This window comes from Zalophus californianus, chromosome 16, assembly GCF_009762305.2.
Source record: "Zalophus californianus isolate mZalCal1 chromosome 16, mZalCal1.pri.v2, whole genome shotgun sequence".
In the NCBI taxonomy this organism is placed as follows: Eukaryota; Metazoa; Chordata; class Mammalia; order Carnivora; family Otariidae; genus Zalophus; species Zalophus californianus.
In genome coordinates, this window is record NC_045610.1 from 42,845,546 (window position 1) to 42,873,155 (window position 27,610).

Genomic DNA, 27,610 nt, shown 5'->3' on the forward strand with positions numbered 1-27,610 from the left:
TTTCTAATGTGCCAGTTTACAAGGCCTCTTGGCATCTATCATTCCATTTGAACCTCACAGACCTGAGAAGAGGACACGTGGTGGGTATTGTGTACCCATTTTACAGATGAGGAAACTGAATCTTGGAGGCGTTAAGTGACCTGTCTGAGTGCCTTGAAGAGGGTATTTCTTCGCCACCTATGGGGTCTGCCTGGAGAAAGGACAGGGGCACTCAGGGGGCTGGAAGGGCTGGGAGTGAGGACAGAGCTGAGCTGGTGTCAGCATCCAGTGGAGCCTGGTGCTTTGGGCAAAAGCTCCAGGATCTGGATGACTCGGACTCAGCCCTGACTCCACCACTTCGGAGCCGGGTAATCCTGGACAAGGCCCTTAGCGCCTCATATCTACCACTACCGTGCAGTGTGTTTACAAGAACTCAGTGAGGTGGCACGGGGCAGGCATTCAAAACACTGTCGTAATTCTTCTTGTCTCCACTGTGCCCCCAGGTCTCTAAGCTCATTATCCTCCCAGCTCTAATGGCCAATGAGTCAACAACTGAAGCTGTCCTCCCATTTCCACCGCCCAACCTGTCCACTTGTTGCCCTTGACAAGAGCTGGGCTCCAACTCCTGGAGCCCATCAGCCGTGCACCAACCACTTGGCATAGCTGCCCCCGGAGGATTCTCAAGTTCAGAAGAAGGCACAGGGTGGGAAGGGTACTCCAGGTACCTACAGGGAGGCATGATACTGGCCAGACCACCGACGGGGCCCAGCTCGTCCCAAACCCCTCAGCTCAGGGGCCAACCCCCAACCCCCAGGGCAGGAGCAGGGTGTCCTTACCTGTGGGCCTGGGACCTGCCCCCAGAGGAGTTTGGGAAGGGTTTGGAGGACCTGAGCCCCTGTCTTGGGTTTCACTGGATTCCTTTTTTTCACTCCAGTGGGGTCAGATTTTGTATCATGGATTTTGTAAATTAGAATAGGAAAATGAATTCCCTGGTCCTGAACAAATGTGGTTTGGTTGTCAAAAAATTCTTTCTTTCTTTTTTTAAAAGATTTTATTTATTTGAGAGAGAGAGAGAGAGCATGAGGGGGGTGTGTATGTAGAGGGAACCCGAGGGAGAGAGAGAGGCAGACTCCCTGCTGAGCCGGAGGGAGCCCTGAGATCAAGACCTGAGCCGAAGGCAGCCGCTTAACCAACTGAGCCACCCAGGCGCCCCAAAATTCTTTCAAACATAGGTGTGATGGAGAAGGAATTGAGAGTTTATTGAGGAATGACTGTGTGTGTGTGTGTGTGTGTGTGTGTGTGTGACTTTACATAGACACGTTAGCACATTCAATCCTCCTGAACTCCCCAGTAGGTGACTACAGTTACTCTATCACATTTAGGGTCAAAGAAATAAGCCAAAGTCACCCAGCAGGTAGGAGGCAGAGCTGGAATTCCAGATCAGCAGGCGATGACAAGGTCCTGCTCCGGCTCAGATCCCAGCCCATTGTCCAGCTTTCCAGGAAAGACCTGGCTCCTATACCCTGGCACCTGCCACCTGCCTGTCCCAAAGGCTACTCTGGCTTCCTGGAGACTTGCTGGCATCAGTCCCTGCCCTCACCTGGAAGTTCATCTCCAGATCACCCCACTGTTCTCAGAATATGAGAAGCTGAAACTTCAACCCAGGAATGTGCCCCTCTCTCCTGTAGGAGGCAGATGCTGACTCGCGCATCTGGATGGGAGAAGAGAAGTCAGCCTGTGTCACTCCCACTCCAACCCCATTGTGGAGGGACTGATTCTTCTGCCACCTCTGCCCTTGTCTGGCTGAGGGAACCTGATGGTTTTCAGTCTCAACCCCCCCCACCCCCCCACCCCCCGCCCCCGCGCAGGAGTCAGGACCAGGTGCATATGGCCCCAGGGGGACAGAGTTCTGGACAGTTGGCCAGCAGGATGGGACGGGGTGCAGCCCCAGCGTGGATCCAGAGGGGTTTCTGGGAGGAGAGAGTGAGGCAGGCTGAGGGGCAGGGGGGCAGTCTCCCAAGCTAAAGTTGGGGGGGTGTGTTGGGAGGGCCCAAGGGGAAGAATCACCACAATGGAAGCAGCCTTGTTAGTGGCTCATGTACTTGGTCAGCTTCTGTGCAGAGGGCCCCGCGAGCATAACCTCACTCCACGGGGGGAGCTGCCTCAGAGTCCGAAATGTACGGGCCAGGGTGCTGTGGCAGGGCTTACATGGGGTCACGCAGCTCAGCTGGGGTCACGGAACTCAGCTCGTAAGAGGAAGAGGAACTGAAGGATAGTTTCCTCCCTGAGAACCAGGTTCCTCATTCCATAAGAAGAGGCTTGCGTGAGGTTAGGGGTTCTCGGCCCTCAGCCGTCTGCAGCGTGCAAAAGCTCCCCAGGTGATTCCAACGGATGGCTGGGGCTGAGAACATGGTCAAGCGATCCCTGAAGGCCCCTCCAGCCAGGGCCTCCGCAGAGCCAAGTAATCCGCTTCCTCCACCTGCCTTCCCCTCCCCCATTCGTCCCTCTCACCCCCTCCTCCTCCCTCCATCCCGCATGCACCCCCACAGCTGGGTTTATGGGTACTACGCAGCCTCACTCTCCCCAGCGCCTGGGGGGTCGCCGGCTCACGGTAGACTCAGAATTTCCCAGCGGACAGGGAGCAGGGCAGTGCTCACTCACTGCTCAGATGAATACACTGAGCCCTGTGAGGCGAAGTGAGAATGCCCAAACGCACACTGATTTAGAAATGCAAGGGAGGGATGGCGCCTGGGTGGCTCAGTCGGTTAAGCGTCTGCCTCCGGCTCAGGTCATGATCCCAGGGGTCAAGATCCTGTTGGGTCAAGATCCCACTGGGCTCCTTCCCCAGCAGGGAGCCTGCTTCTCCCTCTGCCTGCCCCTCCCCCCACTTGTGCGCGCACGAGAGCTCTCTCTCTCTCTCTCTCTCTCTCTCTCTCTCCTCTCTGACAAATAAATAAAATCTTTAAAAAAAAGAGAGAAATGCAAGGGAAACTCACAGAAGAAACTTAAAGGATTTGAAAGTGGATGTCTGGGGTAGGAAAACAGAGACGAGAGTGCTGCTTTGTGTTATAATTTGAATAGCATTTATTTACATGTTACTTTTTGTTAAAAATAATAATTGATTTGGGGCTCCTGGCTGGCTCAGTCCCATGGAGCATGGCACTCTTGATCGTGAGTTTGAGCCCCACATTGGGCATAGAGATTACTTAAAAGAAAAAAAAAACCAGTAATTGATTAAAACACAACAACAAGGAAAGTGGCCTGCCCACCGGCACTGGGCAAGTTCGCAGCCTATGCTGGGACAGAAACTGAGGTCTCCTGATTTCATCCAGTACCTCTGTTGCCAAATATCCTCCCACAGCCTCTGGCCAGGTCACTGGCCCCGTTCCAAATCCCCTCCCCCACACCACCCAGACAGCTTGGAGGACCCAGCAGAGCCCCGCAGGCTCACCAGTCAGGTGCCCCATGATGAAGGCAGGCGCCAACAATTGCTCACCCGAAGGTGACTCAGGCAGGAAGGGAAGGAGTAGGTCTGAGCAAGGAGAGGCTGTTTGTGCCCTCACTCCAACCTTAGTCTTTAGGGCTGCCAGATTTAGCAAATAAAATGCAAGATGCTCAGTTAAATGTGAATTTCAGATACACAAGGAATGCTTTTTAAGTGTCAGTATGTCTCAAATATTGCATGAGACATACTGACACTAAAAAAATTCATTTCCAGTCTGAAATTCAAATTTAACTGGACATCCTATGTTTTATCCGGCAACTCAGGATCTTGGGGGTAAAGGCCCCAGCCCTGGGGCCCCTGCGACTCTTCCACTGGGGGCAGAACAGTAACTCTGAATGAAGAAAACCCTGAGGGGCAATTGGAAGGATGGGGAGAGGCTGACAGAAATGGAGGAAGGAGAGAGAAGGAAGCTGCCCAATCCTTCCCCCAGACCGCCACCTCTGAACGCAGCCCTGGGCTGGCCTGCAGGAACCTTTTGGCCAGGGAGACACATCCAGGGGCCTCTCCATGCCAGGTTTCTCAGTGAAACCTCCTGTTACTTTTGGTGCCTCTGAGGTCATGCAACTGCAGCTGGGGCTGTTTCTATTCTAGTAGGAATAGAAACAGACCATATTGGGGCACCTGGGTGGCTCAGTCAGTTAAGTGTCTGCCTTCTGTTCAGGTTGTGATCCCGGGGTCCTGCGATCAAGTCGGGCTCCCTGCTCGCGGAAGGGCCTGCTTCTCCCTCTCCCTCTGCCCCTCCTCCCCCACTTGTTCTCTGTCTCTCTCTCTCAAATAAATAAATAAATAAATAAAATCTTAAAAAAAAAAAAAAAGAAACAGACCATATTTACGAAAGAACATATTTATAACTTCTTAAGCCAGAGGAGGGGGAAAGGCAGAAACCATAAAGGAAAAGATTGATCATTAGATTTCAGATGGCATAACAACAACACAACTTCTGACCACAAAAGAAACCATAAACAATGATAAAAGACAAATGACCCATTGGGAGGAAATATTTGCAATATATATAATATCCAGAATATACAAAGAGTTCCCACAGTTCAACAAGAAAAAGACAAACACTGGGGGCGCCTGGGTGGCTCAGTCGTTAAGCGTCTGCCTTCGGCTCAGGTCATGATCCTGGGGTCCTCGGATCGAGCCCCGCATTGGGCTCCCTGCTCGGCGGGAAGTCTGCTTCTCCCTCTCCCACTCCCCCTGCTTGTGTTTCCTCTCGCTGTGTCTCTCTCTGTCAAATAAATAAATAAAATCTTAAAAAAAAAAAGAAAAAAAGAAAAAGACAAACACTGAAGAAAAATAACCAAGAATAATGTAATTGTTAGTTTTATGTGTCAACTTGGTGGGTGTTTTTGGATGAGATTGACATTTGAATTGATAAATTTTGGCTAAAGCAAGTTGTTCTCCATAATATGGGTGGGCCTCATCCAGTCCACTGAAGGCCTAAATAGAACACCAAAAAAATGGCTTTTCTTTTTGTTTTTTAATTTTATTTATTCATTTTTCAGAGAGAGAGAGAGAGAGAGAGCACACAAGCAGGGGGAGTGGCAGGAGGCAGGACCCTGGGATCATGACCTGAGCCGAAGGCAGCTGCCCAACCGACTGGGCCACCCAGGCATCCCTAAAACTGGCCTTTCCAAACAAGGAGAAATTCTCCAGTGACTGCCTTTGGACTTCATTGGCACCTTTGGCTCTTTTGGGTCTCCAGCCTGCTGGCCCACACTTCAGATTTTGGACTTGTTAGCTTCCATAATCACCTGAGCCAATTCCTTTCAATAAATGTCTTTCTACATACACATTGGTTGGTTCTGTTTCCCTGGAGAACCCTAACAAAAATAAGAACAGGAAATTCACAGAAGAAATACATAAGCAGAATAAGCATATGAAAAAATGCTCAGCTCCCTTAGAGATCAAGGAAATACAGATAAAACAACCATGGATTATCTTTTGTCATTAGATTGGCAAAATAGTTTTTATTTGTTTATTTATTTATTTATTTTTAAGTTTTTTTAATTAAGTAATCTCTACACCCAACGTGGGGCTCAAACTCACACCCTGAGATCAAGAGCTGCACACTCTTCTGACTGAGCCAGCCAGGTGCCCCCAGCAAAACATCTTTTAAACATATTCGGGGTGCCTGGGTGGCTCAGTTGGTTAAGCATCCAGCTCTTGATTTTGTCTCAAGATCTCTGGGTTGTGTGATCGAACCCCACATCGGCCTCCACACTCAGCAAGGAGTCTGCTTGAGATTCTCTCTCCCTCTCCCTCTCCCCCCGCTCTTGCACTCTTGCTCTCTCTCTCTTCTTTAAAAGATTTTATTCTTTTTTTTTGAGAGAGAGCACAAGCAGGTGGAAGGTCAGAGGGAGAGGGAGAAGCAGACTCCCTGCTGAGCAGGTATCCCAATACAGGGCTTAATCCCAGGACTCCAGGATCATGGCCTGAGCTGAAGGCAGACACTTAACTGACTGAGCCACCCAGGTGCCCCTCTTGCTCTCTCTCTTAAATAAATAAATAAAAACCTTTTTAAAAAATAAACTGGCATATTCAATGTTGATGAGTGTATGGGAAATAAGTTCCCCCAAATACTATGACTGAGAGTGTAAATTGGAAAAATTTTAAAGCAATTTAGCATTAACATTTCAAATGTGCATACCCTTTACCCAGAAATATTACTTTTAGGGATTTAACTCCCACATGTGCACTCAGAACCATGTTCACACATATTTATTGCATAATTATTTGTAACTGCAAAAAAATGGAAACACAAAAGTCCATTAAATGAGACTGGTTAAGTAAACTATGTAACATCTATAGTGTAGAATACTTGGCAACTGTCAAACTGATAAATGTAAAAACATCCCATGTTCATGGATATGAAGACTTAATACTGTTATGCTGGCAATACACCCCAAATTGACCTGTGGATTCAGTGAATTCCCTACCAAAATCTCAGTTGTCACCTTTTAGGATCAGAAAATGATCCTAAAATTCATGTAGAACTTTGAGGTACCCAAATAGCCAAAACAATTTTGAAAAAGAAATTGGAGGACCCCCTCTTCTTCCAGTTTCAAAACTCGCTACAAAACTATAATAATCAAGACAATGTGGTACTGGCATAAGGACAGATATAGAGATCAATGGACTAGAACTGAGTCCAGAAATAAACCCTCACATTTACAGTCAATTGATTTCATCAAAATTAAAAATCACAAGGCCTGGCCAAAGGGGGCTGGGAAGGCTCAGGGAATGGGGCAAAAGGGGATGGACCCTTTTATGTCATATTTCTTTCTGACTCTGAAATTTGCTTCTTTTTAGTCCTCTCTATTAAAAAAAATGATGCACCCCTCCTTGATAGCAAAAAGCAGAGGGAGAGAGTTTCCTAAATCAAAGGGTTTAAGGACACTGGAGTGTTTCTTGAGGAATGTGAGAGATGTTCTGCAGCCCTCAGGGGAACTGTACCCTCTCCACTGAAGTGGAATGTCACTGCATCCATTTGACAAGTGAATACATTTTGTTTAATAAATATATTTCACATTTCTTTGCCATAGTAATCAGAGTAACTGCATATGATTCATATTTTTCTAAAGCTTGGGCTCACACCTTGACTATTAATTACCTTGTCCCGTGAGAGTGAAGCCTACAAGGCCCATTGACTCATCCAGGACTGTTTGCCCCTACCCTTTGTCCCCAGGATGTTGAGCTTTTAAGTCTTTCAGTCTGCCTTTTGCATTTTTTCCTGTTAAGTGCTTTTAATCCTTGGTAAACTCAAAGTGACTGCTTCCAGAAACATCAATGCACACATTCCCTGATCTTACCATAATCTACTGTTGCTTAGAAATCAGATAACATTAAGTAAAAATATCTGAAATAGTGGGGCACCTGGCTGGCTCAGTCGGTAGAGCATGCAACTCTTGATCTCAGGGTTGTGAGTTCAAGTGCCACTTTGGGTGTAGAGTTACGTGTGTGTGTGTGTGTGTGTGTGTGTGTGTGTGTGTGTGTGGAATAAGAGAAAAGAAACTGTGTGAAGGAAACTTTGGGTTCTTTCACAGAGACAGTTTATGATTCTTTAGAGAGCGTTTCTCAACCTCAGCACTACTCATATTTTGGGCAGAATATTCTTTGTTGTGGGGGTGTCCTCCGCATTGTGGGATGTTTACAGCATCCCTGGCCTCTGCCTACTAGAGGCCAGGAGCACCCCACCCTAGCTGTGACCCAGCATATCTCCGCACACTGCCGAATGTCGCTGGTGGGTAAATCACTCCTTTAAGAATACTTTTCATGATACTTGTTTCAGTCACTCTAGTTTTTTTTTTCCTGAGTTTATTATTTTTTTTAATGTTTCTGGGTAGTTGTGATTAATAGGTTCATTTACTGATTAGCCTAACATTTCATGAAAAGTGTGTGTGCATGTGGTGCTTTGGTAATGGAAGCATAGGCTGGACCCCCCCCCCCCCCCCCGCGCGCCTTGCCTCAGGACACACAGGACAGAAACTGTGCACAAATGTCCCCAGCGGGCAGAGTTGTCCTGATTCTCAGCAGGAGCCTCACTCACTCTCCAGACCCTCTCTAGCCCCAGGCTGAGCACCGCTGCCAAAGGATTCCTCAACTCTGCCACTCCCCCACACAGACTGCCCCCACCCCTGAGGTGGGCTCTTTGTCCCCTCCCCAGCCTCCCCCTCCACTCAAGCTCTTTGTTTAGCCCGCAGTACTCTCCGTCCATTCAGTATAACCAAACACTGCCCGTCCTTCCAGGCCTGGCACCAGGCTTTCTCTGGGCCTCTCCTCTCTCCTGGTGCATCTATCAACCATTTTGGCCCGAGCCAGGCCCTTTGGCACCGAGCAGCCTGGCTCTTGTTGCTGGCCAATCTGTTCTGTGTGGTACCTTTCTCTCCTCACCCGCATGTCCGTCCATTCCTGGAAGGCAGCGCTGACTCAAAGGAGGAAGCCACTTCCACTATGCACCCACCCCCAGCCCAGCCTTGTGTCAGGCACCCAAGAGCTCCTCAAGCCCACTGGTTGAACTTGGCATTTAATTCCTGCCCAAGGCTGCTCTTCCCATCTGGTCTCCTAATGCTCTTCCCAACACTCCCCTGTCCAGGCACTTCTCCAACCCCTCTCCACCTGCTAGTTAATATCCTCTCAGATTCGGCTCAAAAATGTGCCCTTAAGGGGCGCCTGGGTGGCTCAGTCGGTTGAGCGTCTATCTGCTCAGGTCATGATCTCGGGGTCCTGGGGTCAAGCCCCGAGTGAGGCTCCCTGCTCAGAGGGGAGTCTGCTTCTCCCTCTGCCTCTCCCCTCCCGCCGCTCATGCTCTTTCTCAAATAAAATCTTAAAGAAAAAAAGTGCCCTTGAGGTGGAATTAAATCTTTTCCTCCCTGCCCAGAGTCAACCTATCACCTCTGACCTACACGCATCCATAACACCTGGCACACGACCTTGCACCTTAAATTAGATTTAATGTGAGCCTCTCTCATCTCTCCACCCACTCACGCCCCGCTGTGAGCACCCTGAGGAAAGGGCCTGAGAGCTGTCTATCCTTGCCCTCACAACCCTCCTTCAACCCCTATGGGGCCTAGCCACCCAGCATTTATTCTGAGTTCGTTGAACAGAGTAGAAACAGGATGCACGAAGTCCCTAATCCAGAAGCAGACATCTCATGAACGCCCTGGAACGCACCCCGTAAGGGGCAGCTTCCCTGTCCGTCAACGTCCTCCTTCAGGCGCGGCCCCACCTCGGACAAACCCTACCAAGCGCCCGCAGCCCAGCTGAGCCGGCCCAGGAAGTCACATGATTCTCCAATCACATGATCCCATAAAAAAAGAGGGGGGAGGGTGGGAAAAGAGAGGAAGGGAGGGCAGGAAAGAGAATTGAGTAAGAAAAAAAAGCACAGCTTTCCAGGCTGGCCCCGCCTCTACGTCGACCAATAGCCAGTAGGAGCGCGGCAGCCCGGACACCTGGCCAATGGAAACTGAGGTGGGCGGGCCATCGCACTGTCAGGCCCTAGTCCGCGAGCTTCCCGGCGGAGGCTACCCAGCGGGCGCGGAGCCGGTCACAGGTAAGGAGGGCGGCCGTGCAGACCTCTCGCTTGCTCCAGGGGTTCGGCCGGGAGAACGCGAGGGCTTGAGGTTCCACCGGAGTTTCAGCCGGGAGGCAAGAGAAGACTGGCTTAGAGAAGCTCCTTTGGGGGTTCCCGAGGCACTGGAGGCAGTTTTACGGGGGGTGGGAGTCAGCAGTGATTTGCAGTGACCCCCATCAGAAGGAGGCTTTCTCCCTCTCCAGCATCCCCGGAAGCTGCAGCCCCTTCCCCCAAAGCAGGGGCCACTCCATTCTCCAGCCGGCTTCCGATCGGCCCAGGTGCTGCTGCTGCTGGTGGTGGTGGGTGGTCCCCGGGGTGCCTGGGAGCGAGAGAGGCGCCCGCCCTGGTCCCGCAGCTCAGACGGCTGCGAGTGGGCTGGAGACCCTGCCCACCTCCAAGGCAGCGGGGACTAGGGAGTAGTGACCGAACGCCCGGGTTGTGTCTGGCTCTCCCTTACTTCCTCTCGTGGGGGGTGGGACCGGCCAACTTCCGCCTCTCCCCGCCACTTTTCCTGCTCACTCGCAGCTGAGTTCGCTCACCTTTTGGGAATCTCTCCTGACGCTCGGAGTTGGGTGCTGCCACCTAGTGGAGGATGGCAGAGCTGGGGGCTTGAAGAGGCTCCTGTCCCTCTCTACTGTGGCAGTGTGGGGTGGGGGTGAGAGAGGCCGCCACTCAGAACCCTGCTGAAAGGAATTAGGCACCTTCTTCCCCCATCCTTGGTCCCAAGTGTGTGCGCCTCCGTACATTGGTATTCACTAGAAGCACACACTATACTCCCTAACCTTAGGATACCAAGGATGGAAAGTATGCATGAATAAGTCACTAGGGTGCCCCGTGGTCCCAGATTTGTGCAGAAAGGCACCCCTTCTGGCCTAAGCCCGGACAGCGGGACAGCCTATGGAGGGTTGAGGTTTGACTCCCAAGAAACAGGTGGGACCAGCCTTGCCTGGGAGCTGTTCCAGTAGAGGGGAGGGTGAAAGGGGCCAAGGTCCAGGACCAACTAGGCAGTGGCCTCCTGGAAATAGTCTTTGAGCTGGGAATGGGGCACTGAGGAGAGCCAGGTGAGGGGGAGAAGGATGTGAGTGACTGGGTGGGTGTAAGTCCTCACCACACCTAGTGTCAATGTCCACACAGAGACTCATGGGGGAACTGAGGCCCAGAGACAGAGAGCAACTTTTGAGGCCCTTACCATCAGTGGTGGCGATTTGAGGACTGGCACCCAAGTGCAGTATCCCGGCAGCCCCTGAGCTTCTTGTTTCTGTCCCGCCTTGTCCACCTCCTCAGAAAATGCTTCTGTCTCAGGAAAAAAAAAAAAATGCTTCTGTCTCCCTCCTCTGCTTGGACCCCAGGCCTCCACTCTCCCGGGAGTTTGGGGTCCATTTCCGGGCACTGTCCATGGTGCCACTTTGTGACACGAGCCCAGGTCCAGTATGCTTTGGAGCCATCAAAGCCTGTCATCTCCATGACTGGATATATGACATGGGCATGTTACTTAACTTCTCTCAGCCTCAGTTTCCTCCTCTGAAAAGTAAAGGTATTACAACTACTTTGGATGATTGTTGCGAATAAAAAAGAAAATAGTATTGTAACTGGGCCAGGAGAGGCTCGACAAACATTACTGGTTTTGCCCCTCTAGGCAGGGTAACATCTCCTGGGCCCATCCCGTTGAACTAGTGGGGCTGTCTGAGCTTGGGGAGGAGTCATTTAGGAAGTGAGAGGCTACTTCCTACAGAACTTCATAATCGGTTCCTTCTGCTGGTGCAGCTGGGTGGGCGCATGTAGTCCTCATCATGGCTTCTGGGTAGGGGGAGAGGCAGGGGTTGGGGTTGGGGGTGGTATGTTTGGGGAGTCTGAAAGGGTCTGGTGGTGTTGGGGGGCCCTGAGAACACAGATGTCTCAAAGGCTGGCCCAGCCTGTGCATCCCTTCCCTGGGTGGTTTGGGGACAGTTGGGGGGAGGTGTGGCTGGCCTCTGGGGAAGGCAGCCCAGATTCCACTGGCTGCCACACTTCCCTTTTCACAACTTTCTCAACCCTCCCCGCTCAACAGGCCTTGGCAGGTGTGACCAGAGCATCAGCCGGGAGGCATCTGCAGGGGGCTGGCTGGGGAAGTGCAACCCCGTTTATTCATCAAGGGGGAACTCCCTCTCTGCTTCCCAGCCCAGTCCTCCCATGGCTCCTGAGACCTCACCCACTCCCTGGAGGTGACCCATGGCCCTACAGACCAGACCCACAAAACCTGCAAATTTTCCTTTCACACACTTACGTCTTTACACACTCACCCACAGAGACAGGCATTTGGCCACATTTTGGGGACACGAACTGACACCCGTACTTGTGTCAGTATTCATGCTCATCACTGTTCATGCGCTGGTGCACAAGTGAACACACATAGAGTAAGCTGAATCTTGGGCCCCACATCTTGCTTCCTGCCTGGACGAGGAGTTGTTGGCGAGGCTCAGGTGGTACCTGGCCCGGGTATGGGGGAGTGACTGGCCCCAGAATCGAGGGTTGTGTGGGCTTAAGCTAGTCTCCAAATGCCTCTTGGTATTTTGCAGGCAGACCATGTGGACCCTGGTGAGCTGGGTGGCCTTAGTGGCAGGGCTGGTGGCGGGAACCCAGTGCCCAGATGGTCAGTTCTGCCCTGTGGCCTGCTGCCTGGACCCAGGAGGAGCCAGCTTCAGCTGCTGCAGTCCCGTTCCGGTGAGTGTCCTGCAGCCCAGGCAGGACCTGGCAGCCTGGGACGTCCCGAAGGGGCATCTCAGCATGGCCAGAAGAGGGGACCAGGCTTGGGTCCTTCATTCTGTCGTCTCCTCTCGCTTTCCAGGGCCAGTGGCCCACAGTGCTGAGCAGGCAGCTGGGCAGCCCCTGCCAGGTAGATGCCCACTGCTCTCCTGGCTACTCCTGCCTCCTCACCATCTCGGGGACCTCCAGCTGCTGCCCGTTCCCAGAGGTGAGGGTGCCTTTAGCTCAGTGGAGGGGCTCAGGTCTGCATTTCGATGTTCCCCCCACTCACCCCAGGTCAAAGGGCTGAGCCAATGCAGGTGTCTCTGTGTCCCACAGGCCGTGTCGTGCGCCGATGGCCGCCACTGCTGCCCGCGGGGCTATCACTGCAGGGCTGACGGGCGGTCCTGCTCCCAAAGATCAGGTGCGGCAGGAGTGGAGGTGGATGGCAGGCAGGTGGACAGCATGTGGAGGCTGGACGGCCCAGGAGCCCAGCCAGCTGGGTGACCTGATTCCTGCCCTTGTGCCCTCATTCTTGTGGCATCTGTACTAAGCAACCCCTTTGCTCCAGACAGAGGGACAGCATGAGGCTAGGAAGGGGCAGGAGAGAATGCTGGACTCCAGGCCCCGAGCCAGGCATTGGGAGGGTGGAGAGAGGCCAGGCCGGGGTGGTTTAAGGCCACTGTAGTCAGTGGACGCCCCTGCCTTGTGCCATATCGCTGAGGCAAGGACTTGCTGGTGGAGAGAGTGGGTTAGGAGTGTCTAGGAGAACGCCGAGCCCTAGTGCCGGAACCCCAGTGTCCCCGGGAGCTGGGCCTGCAGCTCCTTGAGTGATGGGAGCGATGGCCTTCACTGACCTGGGTTGGCCGAATCCTGGGTCTTCCTGTCCGCAGATACCAACCCCTTGGGTGCCATCCAGTGCCCTGACAGCCAGTTTGAATGCCCCAACTCCTCCACGTGCTGCACTATGCTAGATGGCTCCTGGGGGTGCTGCCCCATGCCCCAGGTACGGGTTCGGGAAGCTGGGGGTGGGGGGGAGCAGCCAGGGCAGAGCAAGGGGCGGGAGGGGGCAAAGACAGAGGTCGGGAGCATCTCTCGTCAGGCTTCTTGCTGCGAAGACAAGGTGCACTGTTGCCCCCATGGGACCTCCTGCGACCTGGCTCATGCCCGCTGCCTCACGGCCACGGGCACCCACCCCCTGGCGAAGAAGGTCCCTGCACGGAGGAGTAACGGGGCAGGTAAGGCGGTGGGAGAGCATTGGGGTGTGGTTTGGAAGGGAGGCGAGGCCTCGTCTGGCTCCCAGCTGGGGGAAGAGTTCCTCAGGGCTGTGGCAGCCCCGCCTGCCTCTCTCCCCTTCCAGCGGTCCTGTGCCCCGATGGGCGGTCCCAGTGCCCTGATGGTTCTACCTGCTGTGAGCTGCCTAGTGGGAAGTATGGCTGCTGCCCCATGCCTAATGTGAGTGAGGGGCTGTGTGCTCACAGCCGGGGCCCGCACACCTACCTCCCAAGGACTCCAGGGGGTGGGGCTGGCCGGCAGGTTTGGGGGAGCCTGGCTGCTCGGGACTCATGCCACCCCCTAGTGGGGGATTGAGGCAGTGTCAGCTGTCGCCTGGCCACTCCCTGAGCTCCCCTGAGACCCAAAGTCCCAAAGACCATCCCCCACCCCCACCCCCATGCAGGCCATCTGCTGCTGGGACCACCTGTACTGTTGCCCCCAGGACACCGTGTGCGACCTAGTCCAGCGTAAGTGCCTCTCCCAGGAGAATGCTACGGACCTCCTCACCAAGCTGCCAGCACACACAGGTACCAGAGGCAGGCTACAGACTCCATTCCACCGGCTCTGTGTGCGGGAACTCTCCGCCGAATTGTTCCAGGAACAGATGCGGGGGTGGGGCACTGAGGGCCATATGGAGGGGACAGGGCAGATACAGCCCCCTCTCCTCCACACTGGTCATTGCCTTTGGATCACTGCTGGGGTGGCCTAAGGATACTGTCCATCCTCAGCATTTGGCCCTAGCTGTGGAGCCGGCCAAGGGTTGGGCTCCCCAGGGCACCCCACGGCCACTGCTGACCCGTCCTCTGTGCCTTTCTCACAGTGCAGGAGGTGAAGTGTGACATGGAGGTGAGCTGCCCAGACGGCTATACCTGCTGCCGCCTACAGTCGGGGGCCTGGGGCTGCTGCCCTTTCGCCCAGGTACCCAGGAGCGGTGGGTGGGCCGGACTGAGCAGAAAGCGGCAGCCAGCGAGGCCCCTGGGCCCACTGTCCCCTGTCCATCCACCCTAGGCTGTGTGCTGTGAGGATCATGTACACTGCTGCCCGGCTGGGTTTACATGTGACACAGCGAAGGGCACCTGTGAACAGAAGGCCCGCCAGATGCCCTGGATGGTGCAGGCCCCAGCCCACCTTCGCCTGCCGAACCCCCAGGCCATGGAGAACAATGTCCCCTGTGATAACATCACTACTTGTCCCTCCTCCAATACCTGCTGTCCACTCGCATCTGGGGAATGGGGCTGCTGTCCTGCCCCAGAGGTGCGTGGGTGGGGGGAGAGCATGGGGGGGGGGGCGTGACAGTGTCTTGGCCTGGGCAGGTGGTCAGACTTCTGTTGCTTTGCTCTTCTGTCCTCTGGCCCACAGGTGGCCCACCAGCTCGGTGAGGTTCATTCCCAGCTGGAGGAGCTGTGAGCGGGAGAGAGTCGGGATAGGCAGGGGCTCAGCTTTTCTGTCCCACATAGCAGCTTCCCAGACCATCCTGTGTGCCCCCCCCCCCAGGCTGTCTGCTGCTCAGACCACGAGCACTGCTGCCCCCATGGCTACACGTGCTTGGCTGATGGGCAGTGTCAGAGGGGAGGCGAGACAGTGACCGGACTGGAGAAGACACCTGCCCACCGGGCTTCACCGACCCGCCACAGAGACATAGGCTGTGACCAGCACACCAGCTGCCCCGTGGGGCAGACCTGCTGCCCCAGCGTGAGTGGGGGCTGGGCCTGCTGCCAGTTGCCTCACGTGAGTGCCGGCCTGCCTCCCTGGACAGGGGAGCCGAGTTTCTCCCCCCACCCCTGGGGGAGGAGGAGAGAGGTGAATGCCACCCTGTCCCTCCTAGGCTGTGTGCTGTGAGGACCGCCAGCACTGCTGCCCCGCTGGGTACACGTGCAACGTGAAGGCCCGAACCTGCGAGAAGGAGGCCAACTCGGCCCACCTGGCCACCAGCCTGGCCCGTGGCCCTCGTGTGGGTGTGGGGAACGTGGAGTGTGGGGCAGGGCACTTTTGCCACGATAACCAGACCTGCTGCCGCAATAGCCAAGGGGGCTGGGCCTGCTGTCCCTATGCCCAGGTGAGTGCCCCCGCCCCAGGCTTGGTGGGTATCCATGGGAGCCAGGCCCTGCAGTGGCCCAACTCTGACTTCCCCGCCCCACCCCCGGCCATCTAGGGTGTCTGTTGTGCGGATCGGCGTCACTGCTGCCCGGCTGGCTTCCGATGCAGGGCCAGGGGCACCAAGTGTCTGCAGAGGGAAAGCCTGCGCTGGGACATGCCATTGAGGGACGCAGCCCCGGGACAGCTGCTGTGAGGCGAGACTAAGGACTGAAGACAGTCTGCAGCCCTCCGGACCCTGCTTGGAGGGTCCCCACTGCTCAGGCCTTCCCAGCACCTCTCCCCCACCAAATTCTGGAGTCCCCATTCTGATCCCCCCCTCAATCATGGGAGGTGGGGCCTCAATCTAAGGCCTTCCCTGTCTCAAGGGAGGCTGTGGCAAAAGCCACATTACGAGCTGCCATCCCCTCCCCCAATTGCCGTGGACCCTGTGGCCAGGTGCTCTTCCCTATCCACAGGCGTGCGCGCGCGCGCGCGCGTGTGTGTGTGTGTGTCTGCGTGTGCTGCAGTAAAGTTTGTACACTTTCTTAACAGTGTCTGATTTGGCCACCCTGCCTGCCCCCCCACCCCGGAGCAAGGGCCCCCATCCAGTGTCCACATTCCCCAACCCCACAGAGAGGCACACGCGGAGTTAATCTCACCAGTTTTATATTTGCTGTTGCCCACAGCAATCCCATCACATGATCCCCTAGTCCCCAGAGCCGCCCCAGCCACCAGAGGTGGGCTAGTCAGCAAGCAGCACCCCCTCCCCTCCCGGGGGGGGTCCCCAGAGAAGGCCCCCTCCCTTCCCAGCCCTCACACTAGCAGCTGAGGCCCAGTCGCCCCTCCTGCTTTCCCACAATAGATCTTTCTATGTACAGCCGCGTTTATAGAGGCACTGCTTCCCCCCACCCCCAGCCCTCCTTCCCCAGCCCCTCCCAATGGGGGTCTGGACCCCTCCCACCTCCCTCTCGGAGGCCGACACGGGTCCCTCACGGGTCCCTCCCGAGACATTACCCAGCACATAACACCGGACAGCTCCGCAGGCCCTGGGCCCCTCTCTAGGCGGGGGGTGCGGGGGCTAGGGGGTAAGGGCGCTGGCCCCCGCGACTCCCCGGGGCGCGCGCACCCTGGGGGCGGGGGCCGACGGGGAGGGGGCGGTGCCAGGCCGGGCGGGGGCGCTACTTGACGTTGAACACCATAAGCGGCCGCTCCTCCCGCCGCTGCCACGGGCTCTTCTTGTCGCCCGTCTCGTCGCCCACCTCCGCCCCCAGCTCGTCCTCCGGGCTGGTGAGCGAGTCGCGCCGCAGCTCGCTAGCGCTGCTGCGGGAACTGTCCCCGCGGCTGCGGCCCCGACCCCGGGGTACCGTGGCCGCCCGGCCCTCGGGCGCCGCCACTTCGTCCAGCAGCGGCGTCAGCGAGTTGTCCTCGGGGGAGCAGAGGCCCGTGCGGCTCTCGCTGCTGCTCGGCTCCGTGTCCTCGCTGAGCGCCAGGCGCGGGGGCGCGGGCGGCGGGGGCGGCGGGGGTGGCGGCGGGGCGGCCGGCGGGGCGCGCTCCCGCTCCTCGCGCAGGGGCCGCCGGCGCGCGGGCCGCGCCTCGTGCACGTCGACGCCCGAGTCCAGGCTGGCGTCGGTGCTGCGGCCGCTCCCGCCCGCCTGCAGGTCGATGTAGGAGTGGCGCACTTGCGAGTTGGAGCGCCCGTCCAGGGATACGAACCAGGCGCGCGGGTGAGGCTTCACGCCCAGTTCGAGCAGCTTCTTCTCGGTCAGCGCCTGCAGCTCCCCGTTGAGCTGCGCCATGGTAGACTCATTGAACAGCACCGGGATGGTGACCGAGCCGCTGACCGGCGCCGAGCGCCCGCCCCCCCAGCCCTCGCCGCCGCCGGCGCCGCCCTCGCCGCCCGCGCCCGAGTGGCCCTGCATCAGCGGGCGCTGGGGGTCGGCCGGGGGGAAAGGGCGCGCGGGGCCGGGGCCCGTGCTCTCGGGCGGGGCTGGCTCGTCGCCCGCTCCCGCGGCGCCCGCCTCGCCGCCAAGGCGCACGTAGTGCGCGGGGATCACCAGGGTGGGCATGACGTTGCGGTAGACACTGTCCTTGAGGTGGTCGATGGAGCCGCAGAAGATGAGCTGCCCGGCCTGGCTGAGCGACGGCGGCCGCGCCAGCTGGTCCACCGACTGCGACAGCAGGAAGTCGGGGGGTTTGCTCTCGGCCGCCCCCTTGTGGCCCAGGTAGTGCTCGAAGGGCGGCGGCGGCGAGGGCGGCTCCTGCAGGAAGGCCGGGGTCGCCGAGGCCCCCCGCCGGTACTCCTCCAGGCCTGGCTCCAGCCCGCCGGGACCCTCAACGGAGCGGGCGCCCTTCAGACCCGCGCCCTCGCCTCCGCGGGCGCCCCCAGGCTCGGCGGCCGGACGGCTGGCCGAGCGCGGCTTGGCGCGGAAGAAGTCGTCCCGGGAGGCGGCCAAGTCCCGGGAGCTGGAGAAGGCGGAGTGCAGGGGGCCTGGGGGCGGGGCCTCAGGGTCTCCCGACGGGGCGGGCTCCAAGGGTCCCCCACATATGAGGTGGAGCTGGGACATCGAGGTGGCCTGGTCTCGTTTGTTACCGTCAGCGGGCCCGGACAGCTGCAGCTTGCGGTGCTGTTGCCTCGGCTTCAGGCAGCGTCTCCTGGAAGGTGTTGGGGGGGCGGGGGGGAAGCGACCGGGACCTCAGGAAAGCGTGGGGGGCCTGAGCAGCTCCCTAACCCCGCAGTGGCAAGACGAAGAATGGAAGTTGTTTGGAGGGGTGGGGAGAATGCCTGGGATCGCAAGAAATGTTGGGGAGAGGTCTGTGGAAAGAGCTTGAGTGTCTGTGGGAGGGCCAGCCAGCAGCTGAGCCCGTTTGGGTCCCCCTGAGGGGAGCTGCACTCCTTCGCTCGTAGGAGGAGCTCTGAGAACCTGGGAGGAGAACGTCCAGCCTGGAGTCCCCTGGAGGGGCCTGGCCCGTAGGTCCTGCCTCCTCTCCCCCCACTACTCGTCAGCCACCAGTGTCGCGGGTGCATTTGCTGCCCTTTCCTGTCAGTGCCTTGAAGACCGGAATTGTACTTTATGCTTCTCTGGGACCGGAGCGCCCAGCCCCACGGCGGGCAGAGGGCAGGCCTCAGTCTGCAGGGGATGAGCGAGGTTGGCCGAGTGGGAGGCACTCACCGGCAGTAATAGATGAGCAGGCACAACAGAATGAGCACGAGCAGGGCCAGGGCTGCCAGGATGGTGAGCAGGAAGATGGTGTGGTAGGTGCCAATGTCCTGGATGCCCGATGTGATGGTGACCAGTCCTGTGCCAGGCAAGGGCTTAGCTTTCCAGGCGTCGCTGCCCTTCCTGCCTTTCAGGAGTCCACACTCCCAGCCTCCCCTTCCCCCACTGCTCCCGGTCGCAGGCTGTCCCCCTGTGTCTCACCAGCGGTGGGGGAAGCCATGGCAGCTGCCCAGTACCCCAGCTGGGGGCAGACGAAGGTCCAGTAGAGCTGCCGGCCTTCCTTTCGGATCACACCAGTGCCGTTGCGTACCCACAGCCCTGGGAGAGGCAGGAGTTTCATGAAACCCAATTAACCCCTGACTCCCCATCTAAGACCCACCTGCTTTCCCCAAACTCCAGCAGCTGCAGCTGCTTGAAGCACTCACCACTCTTGGGGTCGAACCTCCAGGCTGGAATGCTGGTGCCTGCAGTGAGGGCACGAGGCTCTGAGGGCACAGGCAGGGACAGGTGAATGGGGCCCGAGAGTGGCACTTCTGTCCCATTACCCGTCAGCAGGTGCACGCTCACGGCAGCCAGGGGTATCAGCTCTAGCCAGGAGCCATTGCCTGGGGGGGAAGGAGACACGGGCTGAGGGCTAAATCCTGGTGATGGGGGGGGGGGGGACGTCCCTTCCATGCTGGACCCACAGCGTACCTGAGCCGGAGGCCTCAGTGCCCAGGAAGGTAGGGAAAGCGCGCATTTCCTGCTGGGTGCTGGCAGGTGTGAGCGAGGCCCAGAGCTGGCTGTAGGTGGAGCTGACGGGCAGGCGGGCGGCGCGGCGCTGGAACTGCACCCAGGGCTGGGAGCGGGCGCCTGGATGGAGAGGGGGCTGCTGTGGCTTGGCCGGGGACAGGCTTCCCCAGGGACCAGAGCAGAAGGCAGGTATTTGAGGAGAAGGGAGCCATTGGGTCAGGCCACTTGGGAAGGTCAGGGAGGGTGGTGACTTGGGGAAAGAACTGCATTCATAGAATGTTAACATGGAAAGGACTTGGACCTGAAATCTGGTCCTGGCTGTGCGACCCTGAGCAAGTTCCCTGCTCTCTCTGAAACACCGTTTCCTTATTAACCTATAAAATGATGAGGTTCGGGTCCTCAAACTATTACTGTTGCCTACTGTGTGGCGGGCACTGTGTTAGGTGTTGGAGATACAAAGGTGAATAAGACACAGTCCACAGTTCCCTGCCTTCAGGTTCACAGTCTTGTGCAGGGCTGTCCATTTTGGTACCCATTAGAACTTTCTGCTGTGTTGGATGGAAATGTTCTCTCTCTGTGCTGCCCATTACAGTACCCACTATGCACCTGTGGCTGTTAAGCACTGGAAAGGTGGCTAGTGTGACTCAGAAACTGGATTTATTTTTGATTTTTCAAAACTTAACGAACTTGGGCACCTGGGTGGCTCAGTCATTAAGCCCATTCGGCTCAGGTCATGGTCTCAGGGTCCTGGGATCGAGTCCCGCATCGGGCTCCCTGCTCTGCAGGAAGCCTGCTTCTCCCTCTCCCGCTCCCCCTGCTTGTGTTCCTGCTCTCGCTGTGTCTCTCTCTGTCAAATGAATAAATAAAAAAATCTTAAAAAAAAAATTAACGAACTTTTATGTAAGTGGCCACATGTTGCTAGTGGTTACTGCATGACACAGCTTAGGCCGTGTGTGTGTCTGTCTGTCTTGGGGTGGAGGGCGCTTATAAACAGAATTCCAATACAATATGGTAGTAGCTAACATTTATTAAACTGGACACCATTCTAAGGCTTCCTGTGTTAACCCCTGTAATTAGTACAACAGCCCCTGAACTAGGTGTTTTCATTATCAGTCCTGTTGCACACATGAAGAAATGGAGTCTGGAGTTTAGTGACTTGCCCAAGGGCTCAATCCTGGAGCCCGACCAAAGCGCAGGAAGTGTGGTGCCGGCCCAACTTCTAAACCCCTTTCCATCCTACCTTGCTATTAAAAAAGCAGGGCGCAAAGGGCTCTTGGCCCACCCAGCTGGGGAAGGCCCTGTGAAGTCTTGCAGGATGAGTAAGACTCCAGCCGGAAAGAAGGTGCAAAGGAACCTCCAGCAGAACAGATGATAGGCCCAGAGGCACAGGGCAGCACGCTGGCCCACGGACACAGGTGACTGAGTGGCATGCAGGCCCCACGGGGCGTACTCAGCTTTGTGAAGGACTCTAGGCTTTACTTTGAAAGCAGTGGGCGCCATGGGAGGGTCGTAAGCCAGGGGCAACAAAGGGATCATTTGGCATTTTATTTTATTATTTATTTATTACTATTTTTTAAAGTGGGCTCCATGTCCCAAAGTGGGGCTTGAACTCATGAGATCAAGAGTTGCAGGCTAGGGATGTCTGGGTGGCTCAGTCATTAGGCGTCTGCCTTCGGCTCAGGTCATGGTCCCAGGGTCCTGGGATGGAGCCTCACATCAGCTCCCTGCTCGGCGGGGGTCCTGCTTCTCCCTCCCCCTACTTCCCCTGCTTGTGTTCCCTCTCTCGCTGTTTCTTTCTCTGTCAAATAAAATCTTAAAAAAAAAAAAAAAAGTTGCATGCTCTACTGACTGAGCCAGCCAGGCCCCCTCACTTGGCATTTTAGAAACCTCCAAAGACAGTTTAGAAGCCTCTGGTTCAGGATCAGGGAGATGATGAGCAAACCAGCATCTTGGAGACAAGGGCTCAAGCTAAGAATATAAACTGGGGAGGTGGGTTCTCTCTCTCCAAAACCCACTGTGGCTCCCTAGTACGAGCCAGATCAACCAGTCTGCACCAGGCACCTCTCCTGCAGAGCCAGTCTGGCACATCCCCTGCACCCCCACTGTCCCCTTCTGCCCCTGCATCTGGATTCCTCTCCAGTGAAGGTGCCTTTGCTCCCCCTTTAACTCTCGCGCCCACACGGTCCCATAGCTCCCTTCCCCAAATTCTCTTGCCCTGCTACACTCACAGGTTAGGGTTGTTTCAATGCTTAAGACCACTGCCCTCTACTCCACGACTCTGCCTGCTTTGTAATTAGTTCAGGGTTGGCAGTGATCTGTCTGTCTTCCTATTTGTCCATGAACTCCACAAGACAGGGAACGGGTCTGCTCTACCTTCCCATTGTTTGCCAGCACCAGACACGTTGCCTGGTGCGGCACAGGCGCCACAGTGAGGATTGGTTGGGTGAGACTGAAGCCATGAGTAGACCCTGTGAGATTGCTCCACGCCTTGCCCTTGAGTTGCTCAGTTCCTATGGAATGACCCTCTCGTGGCCTTCTAACATAGCCAGGCACCCAGTAGGTGCACAAGAAGTATGTGTAGGGGCGCCTGGGTGGCTCAGTCAGTTAAGCGACTGCCTTCGGCTCAGGTCATGATCCCAGGGTCCTGGGATCGAGCCCCGCATCGGGCTCCCTGCTCCGCGGGAAGCCTGCTTCTCCCTCTCCCACTCCCCCTGCTTGTGTTCCCTCTCTCGCTGTCTCTCTCTCTGTCAAATAAATAAATAAAATCTTTAAAAAAAAAAAAAGAAGTATGTGTAGATCCACTGATGAAACAGGTGGCAGGGAGTAGGAATTCTAATGGTAGGAGTAGAGGGAGAATAGAAACCACGAGAAGCCCCAATAACAATACACATTTATTGACCACCTTCTGTGCTGTTTTTTGCATGCTTGATATTTAATCCTTACTTCATTTTGATGATATAGATACTATCAATATCCACATCTTACAGATGAACAAACTAAGGCTCAGAGAGGTTAAGTGACTTGCTCAAGGGCACCCAGCACTAATCGTAGAAGAGCGGAGCTCTCTATACCCAGGTCACAGGGAAGGAAGAGGAGTGGGCATGAGGTGGGGGGGAAAAGAGGAGCCTTACCAGGGGAGCCCAAAAGGATGTGCACCAGGTCCTCATAGAGGATGAGGGTGGCCGGCCGTTCCGGGAGCAGGTAGAGGCTGACTGACGCATACACTGTGGGAGGGGTGACCCCTCCGTCAGCTCCAGAGAAAGCTCCTCCCCACCCCCCGCCAACCCCAGGGCACTCCCTCCATCTGAATCCCGGTGACTTCATCCTCCTTCAGCCCCCTCTGCGTACCCCAGCCTGGGCAGCAGCTGCTAGAAAGCCTGCCCCCTCCACCCCCAAGGACTATTTTGGGAAGGGGCTGATGGGGTCAGCTGCTGCCCCCCCCCCACCTGCCCCTGCACTCACAGGGCAGCTTGTCAACACGCCAGGGCACAGAGTTGGTGAGGAAGCCAGGGCGGGCAGCAGTGACCAGCACCCAGGTGCCCAAGCGGTAACTGAGGGGCAGTATGGCCACACCCTCTGAGTCCGTGGTACCCGCGGCCAGCAGCATCCGGTTCCCAAACACATCCACGGAGGCCCGGGCCAAGGGCACCAGCTCCCCGCTCACATACACCTGCACCTTGATCAGGATCTCTGTGGGCAAGATGGGGTGAGGAGAGTGAGGGGGGTGAGAGAACTGGGGGGGAGTCCCGAGATCAGAGGAGGAGGCTATGGGTTGGGAGCAGTTTTGGGGCCCAGGCTAGACAAGGCTTTATAAGGGTCAGCATTGATAGGGTCCTCATTTAAACCCCACATCAGCCTGTGAGACAGGTGGTGCTACTACCGCATTTCAAGTCTGACACATGCACTTTTCCACATTTTTACATTTCTGAACTCAGATTATGCCTCTAATTGATGTCATCGTCATGATTAGCAGTATTTTTTTCTTTTCTTATTGGCACATGAAATAATGGTGCATTGCGGGGCGCCTGGGTGGCTCAGTTGGTTAAGCGACTGCCTTCGGCTCAGGTCATGATCCTGGAGTCCCGGGATCGAGTCCCACATCGGGCTCCCTGCTCAGCGGGGAGTCTGCTTCTCCCTCTGACCCTCCCCCCCTCATGTGCTCTCTCTCTCTCTCTCTCTCATTCTTGCTCTCTCAAATAAAGAAATAAAATCTTAAAAAAAACTTTAAAAAAAGAAATAATGGTGCATCTTTATAGTCAACGATGTATTAGACTCCATAAAATATGCTCTTAAGCCCATTTTACAGATAAAGAAGCTGAGGCTCAAAGAGTTTAGATACTTGCACTGCAGTTAAGGGGGAGACCTGGGATCCAAACCTGGGAGTCTGCCCCTAGATGCAAATTCTTAACCACTGGACCCCATGGGGCTGGTGTCAGGGAGGGGAGAGGGAAGAGGGCAGAAAAAGGAGGAATAAGCGGAGGACCAGGACCAAGGGTCTACAGGTGGAGAGGAGAGGGGTCAGGACTCAGCCAATGAGAAGGGTTGCCAGGGGGGCTGGGTCAGAGTTTGGGTTCTGAAGAAAAAGCTGAGCAGGGGACGCTAGGGAGATGGTCTTCCCCCTTATTCATCCTCTTCCCAGAATCCTTTGCACAAGCCTGTTTCCTTTCAGATTTAGGGACTCACCCCAACCCCTAAGCCCAAACAAGTACCTCCTGACCCCTCCCCCTCGCAAGTACTGCCCGCCCCCTCCCAGCTGGTCAGCTACAAGTCAGTCACCATGGCAACGCCCTCATTCCTCCCAGGAGATGGGCAGGGAGCTGGGGCCCTGGCAAGGGGGAAGGAGATCTGGGGGGGCCGACCCAGGCCCAAGGGAAACTGGTGTGGAGACGGCTGGGAAGTCCAGCCGCCTCTGCCCCTGGTCCTAGGAGAGCTTGGCCAGGATGGGCCTGCAGGTGTCCTGAGCTCAGATGTGGTGACCGGGAAGGGACCGGGCCTGGAGTTGTTCTCATGGATTCCCTAGGCAGCCTCTCTGATCCATAGTACCATCTACCTCTTCCCACTCAGCATGGCCCCTCCCTCAAGAACCTGCCTCACCCCTACCTTGCTGCTAATAATGGAAGTAGGTGTCCATGCCTAGAAAGGTACAGAGGCCTCAGTGCAGGGCCCGGAGGCAGGTGGGAACACAAACCTAGGGGAGTCCAGGTACAGAAAGAGCCTGAAGCTCAGGGCAGCAAGGCATGGGGAGGTCATGGGGGCTCATGCGTGGAGCCTGACACTCAACAGTGACAGGTGTCTTATCTCAGGCTTCCAACCGCCACGCCTGGCCCTGGCATCCCATCCAGCTGTTCGCCTGAACCCACTTCCCTCACCCCTCCCAGGCCAAAGCCCAACTTGGCAGGGTGGGTGCACACACTTGATTCTTTCCTACTCTCTGGTTTTCCCAGGAGCTGGCAATCTTCCTGCCCCTCCTCCACCACTACCCAGGAGGAATTCTGAGAAGCTAGAGGGGCCTGGCTACTCCCCACCCCTACCCAGGCTAGGAGCAGCTGGATGGAGCAGCTGGGAAGAGGGGACCCAGGAGTCTGGAATATGGTCATTTGAAGGAATGCCTTGGGTTCAAGGGCCAAAGCCTCAAAAGAGGGGAGGGGGCCCAAGGAACCATACAGGGTGGGCAGGTGCCTAGCAGATTCTTTCCCCCTTCCCCTCAACCTGGGCTCTCAGCCAGTGGCCTGGCAGAGCCCCCTATCCTGGCTCTATTTCAGCTAATTCCCTGGGCCCCCTCCCCTGGGGTATAGGACTTGAAGGAAAGGCTTTTTGAGAAACCAGGGCCCCTTCCTACCCATCAAAGCGTCCTCTCCTCCCGCAGAGAGCAGGGAAGACTGAGGCCAGAAGGTGAGCCTTCCCCATTTCTCAAGCCTGACATTCCATACTGTATCCGCCTCTCCTAGCTTCAGCTCTGCCTCATTCCAGGAGGAAATCCGACCCCCTCCCTTCATCCGGACCCCACTTCCCTCAACCAGACACCCCCCCCCACCCTGCTTTTCCTGTCAGCTCCTCGGTGGAGAGATGAGGAGTGGAGAGCGCGGTTTCAGGCAGGGATGGGGCCCAGAGGCGATAGAGGGAAGAGTAACTGGGGTGGTGGGGCAGGAGGCTGGAAGGTGGGCGCAGGGCTGGAGTGGGCGGAGGCCCCCGGGAAGCCAGGCGTCGGCAGGGAGTCATGGTCTAGCTCTCCCACCCTCTCCCACTGCGGGAACCCACCCCACCCCCACCTCACACACCCACCTGGACCCGTGAGGCGCCGGGAGGCTCTCCTTCACCGCTATGGAGAGGTTAGATGAGGAGGGGGTGATCTGGGGACGGGCTGGGGATAGGAGTGGCCGGAGGTCTGCTGGACGGGGACCCAGGCACCTGCCCTCCCAGCCGGCACAGCCCACAGCCAGCTAGTCAGCTTAGCATGGCTCCGCCACCACAGCCCTGCCATGCGCTTTGGCTGGGAATCACCACGCACCCCTTTTTCCAGACCCCCCCAAAGTGCAGCCCCTCCCTCCTCAAGGGCTGACAGCGTTTCTTTGGTACACCCCCAATTCTGAATCCGGGGGTCCGGCCGGGGGCTGTCCGCCCACCGCCTCACCCACTCCCCCTCCTCCCCTCCCCCCCCTTCCAGCCCAGCTCCAAGCGCCCAGCCCCGGTCCGGGTCCAAGGTGGCAGCCAATGCTTGCGCCCCCACCCAGCCCGAGTCGGGAGCGAGGAGCCCGCAGGGGGCTGCGGAGCGGGCGCCCGCCCCAGCCCGCCCCTGGGCGGGTGTCTTCGGTAGACAATGGCTCAGGCAGCAGCGCCTCGCGGACCAGGAGAGAGAAAAACAAGGCGAGAGGGGGCGGCGGCGCGGAACCCGGGGACCCCCGCTCTCCCCATTGTGTCTTCCCGAGACCCCCGCCCCGGCAGTCGCCCTCTCCCTCCCTCCTCTCCCCGGTAAGCGCCGACCCGAAGTCGCCGGGCTCCCCCCACCCAAACCCAGGGAACAGAGTACCCCCCAATTCGCGAGCGCCACGAAGAGGGGGCTGGCGGGCGGGGGCCCGATCGAGGGGGCGCAGGCCCGTGATCGCTGCCCCTCCTGGCCGAGACTCACCCTGCGGGCTGGGGGGCTCCGGCGGCGACTTGCCGGGAGCCCGGGAGGCGCCGCCGAGCAGCAGCCCCAGCAGCGGCAGCAGCCGCGCGAGGACGCTGGGGCCACTCGGCGGCGGCATCGCGGGGCTCGGCCGGGCCCTAGCGGCCCATGGCTCCCGCCCGGCCCCGCTCGGCCGGCCCCGCTCAGCCCCGGCTCTGCGCCGCGCCGCGCCGCGCCGCTCGGGCTCCCGCTCTGGCTGCGGCGGCCGCTCAGCGCGATTGTCTCCGCCCGGAGCCGCCGCCAGCGCCCCCTGCAGGCGGCGCCCCACCCCCGCGGACCTCCGGGCGCCGCCCCCTCACCACCCGGCTCCGCGCGCCGCCCGCCGGCCCTGCCCGCCCTCGGCCCACCCTGCAGCCCCCAGACCCGAGCTGCAAGGGAGTGCGACGGAGAGGGTCCAATCACCCGGCTTCTTGGAGGTCCAGAGCCCTCGAAATTTGGTGCAAAATCTGGGAGGGAGGAAAGGCTACTGCTTACAACACAAAGAGTAGTACGGTCATGAGGGTCTCCAGAAAGTGTAGGAACTGCCCTATCGGCACAAACACCCACGCAGTGGGGAATCGGTCAGTCCCAGTCTAGCTTCTGCCTCTTGAGCTGAGAGCAAGTTACTTCGCCTTCTGGTCCTGGGCCTTCCTTTCAAGTGAGAATTGTAATAATCCCTACCTCGTGGCGCTGTTGTTAACAACGATTAAATGAGATAACGATATAAAGGATCTAGCGTATGCTTGACAGGAGCAGGGGCGCGTTCGATGGTGCTGGTGTTGGCCCAGGATGAGGCGGAGGCTCACCTCCGCTCAGGTAATAAGATCCATTGTTGGACGGTCATAATGCTTGGGAATTTCTTCTAGAGATGCGAGCGGCCTTTC

At 57.2% G+C, this 27,610-nt stretch overlaps 2 protein-coding genes across 3 annotated transcripts; one reads left to right on the forward strand and one right to left on the reverse strand.

Moving 5' to 3' along the window:
* Positions 1-9,391: 9,391 nt before the first annotated feature.
* GRN (granulin precursor) lies at positions 9,392-16,183 on the forward strand. 2 transcript variants are annotated; one of them, XM_027568546.1, is made up of 13 exons: positions 9,392-9,539; positions 12,116-12,260; positions 12,385-12,510; positions 12,621-12,705; positions 13,175-13,287; positions 13,384-13,519; positions 13,642-13,736; positions 13,960-14,083; positions 14,377-14,474; positions 14,565-14,810; positions 15,051-15,284; positions 15,382-15,612; positions 15,709-16,183. In XM_027568546.1, the coding sequence occupies exons 2-13, from the start codon at positions 12,123-12,125 to the stop codon at positions 15,844-15,846; spliced, it is 1,764 nt and encodes a 587-aa protein (XP_027424347.1). In that variant the 5' UTR covers positions 9,392-9,539; positions 12,116-12,122; the 3' UTR covers positions 15,847-16,183. The 2 variants fall into 2 exon arrangements, with proteins under 2 accessions (XP_027424347.1, XP_027424348.1); XM_027568547.1 differs by lacking the exon at positions 9,392-9,539 and having other exon boundaries at positions 13,999-14,083.
* A 111-nt stretch (positions 16,184-16,294) lies between these two features.
* FAM171A2 (family with sequence similarity 171 member A2) lies at positions 16,295-26,923 on the reverse strand. The gene is made up of 8 exons (XM_027626257.2): positions 26,709-26,923; positions 23,045-23,272; positions 22,714-22,806; positions 19,544-19,702; positions 19,276-19,455; positions 19,052-19,168; positions 18,803-18,929; positions 16,295-18,284 (listed from the first exon to the last, which is right to left on the reverse strand). Exons 1-8 carry the CDS (start codon positions 26,824-26,826, stop codon positions 16,811-16,813), a joined length of 2,496 nt encoding a protein of 831 aa, XP_027482058.1. The 5' UTR covers positions 26,827-26,923; the 3' UTR covers positions 16,295-16,810.
* Positions 26,924-27,610: the final 687 nt, after the last annotated feature.

Excerpts from the sequence above, each read along its gene's own strand:
- GRN (XM_027568546.1), top strand. The coding sequence starts at position 12,123 with ATGTGGACCCTGGTGAGCTGGGTGGCCTTAGTGGCAGGGCTGGTGGCG. Across the intron at positions 13,737-13,959 it reads GCTGCTGCCCCATGCCTAAT|GCCATCTGCTGCTGGGACCA; the intron begins GTGAGTGAGGGG and ends ACCCCCATGCAG. Across the intron at positions 15,285-15,381 it reads CCTGCTGCCAGTTGCCTCAC|GCTGTGTGCTGTGAGGACCG; the intron begins GTGAGTGCCGGC and ends TGTCCCTCCTAG.
- FAM171A2 (XM_027626257.2), bottom strand. The coding sequence starts at position 26,826 with ATGCCGCCGCCGAGTGGCCCCAGCGTCCTCGCGCGGCTGCTGCCGCTG. Across the intron at positions 19,703-22,713 it reads CATCCTTTTGGGCTCCCCTG|GCGCCCGCTCCCAGCCCTGG; the intron begins GTAAGGCTCCTC and ends CTCTCCATCCAG. Across the intron at positions 18,930-19,051 it reads CATGGCTTCCCCCACCGCTG|GACTGGTCACCATCACATCG; the intron begins GTGAGACACAGG and ends TGCCTGGCACAG.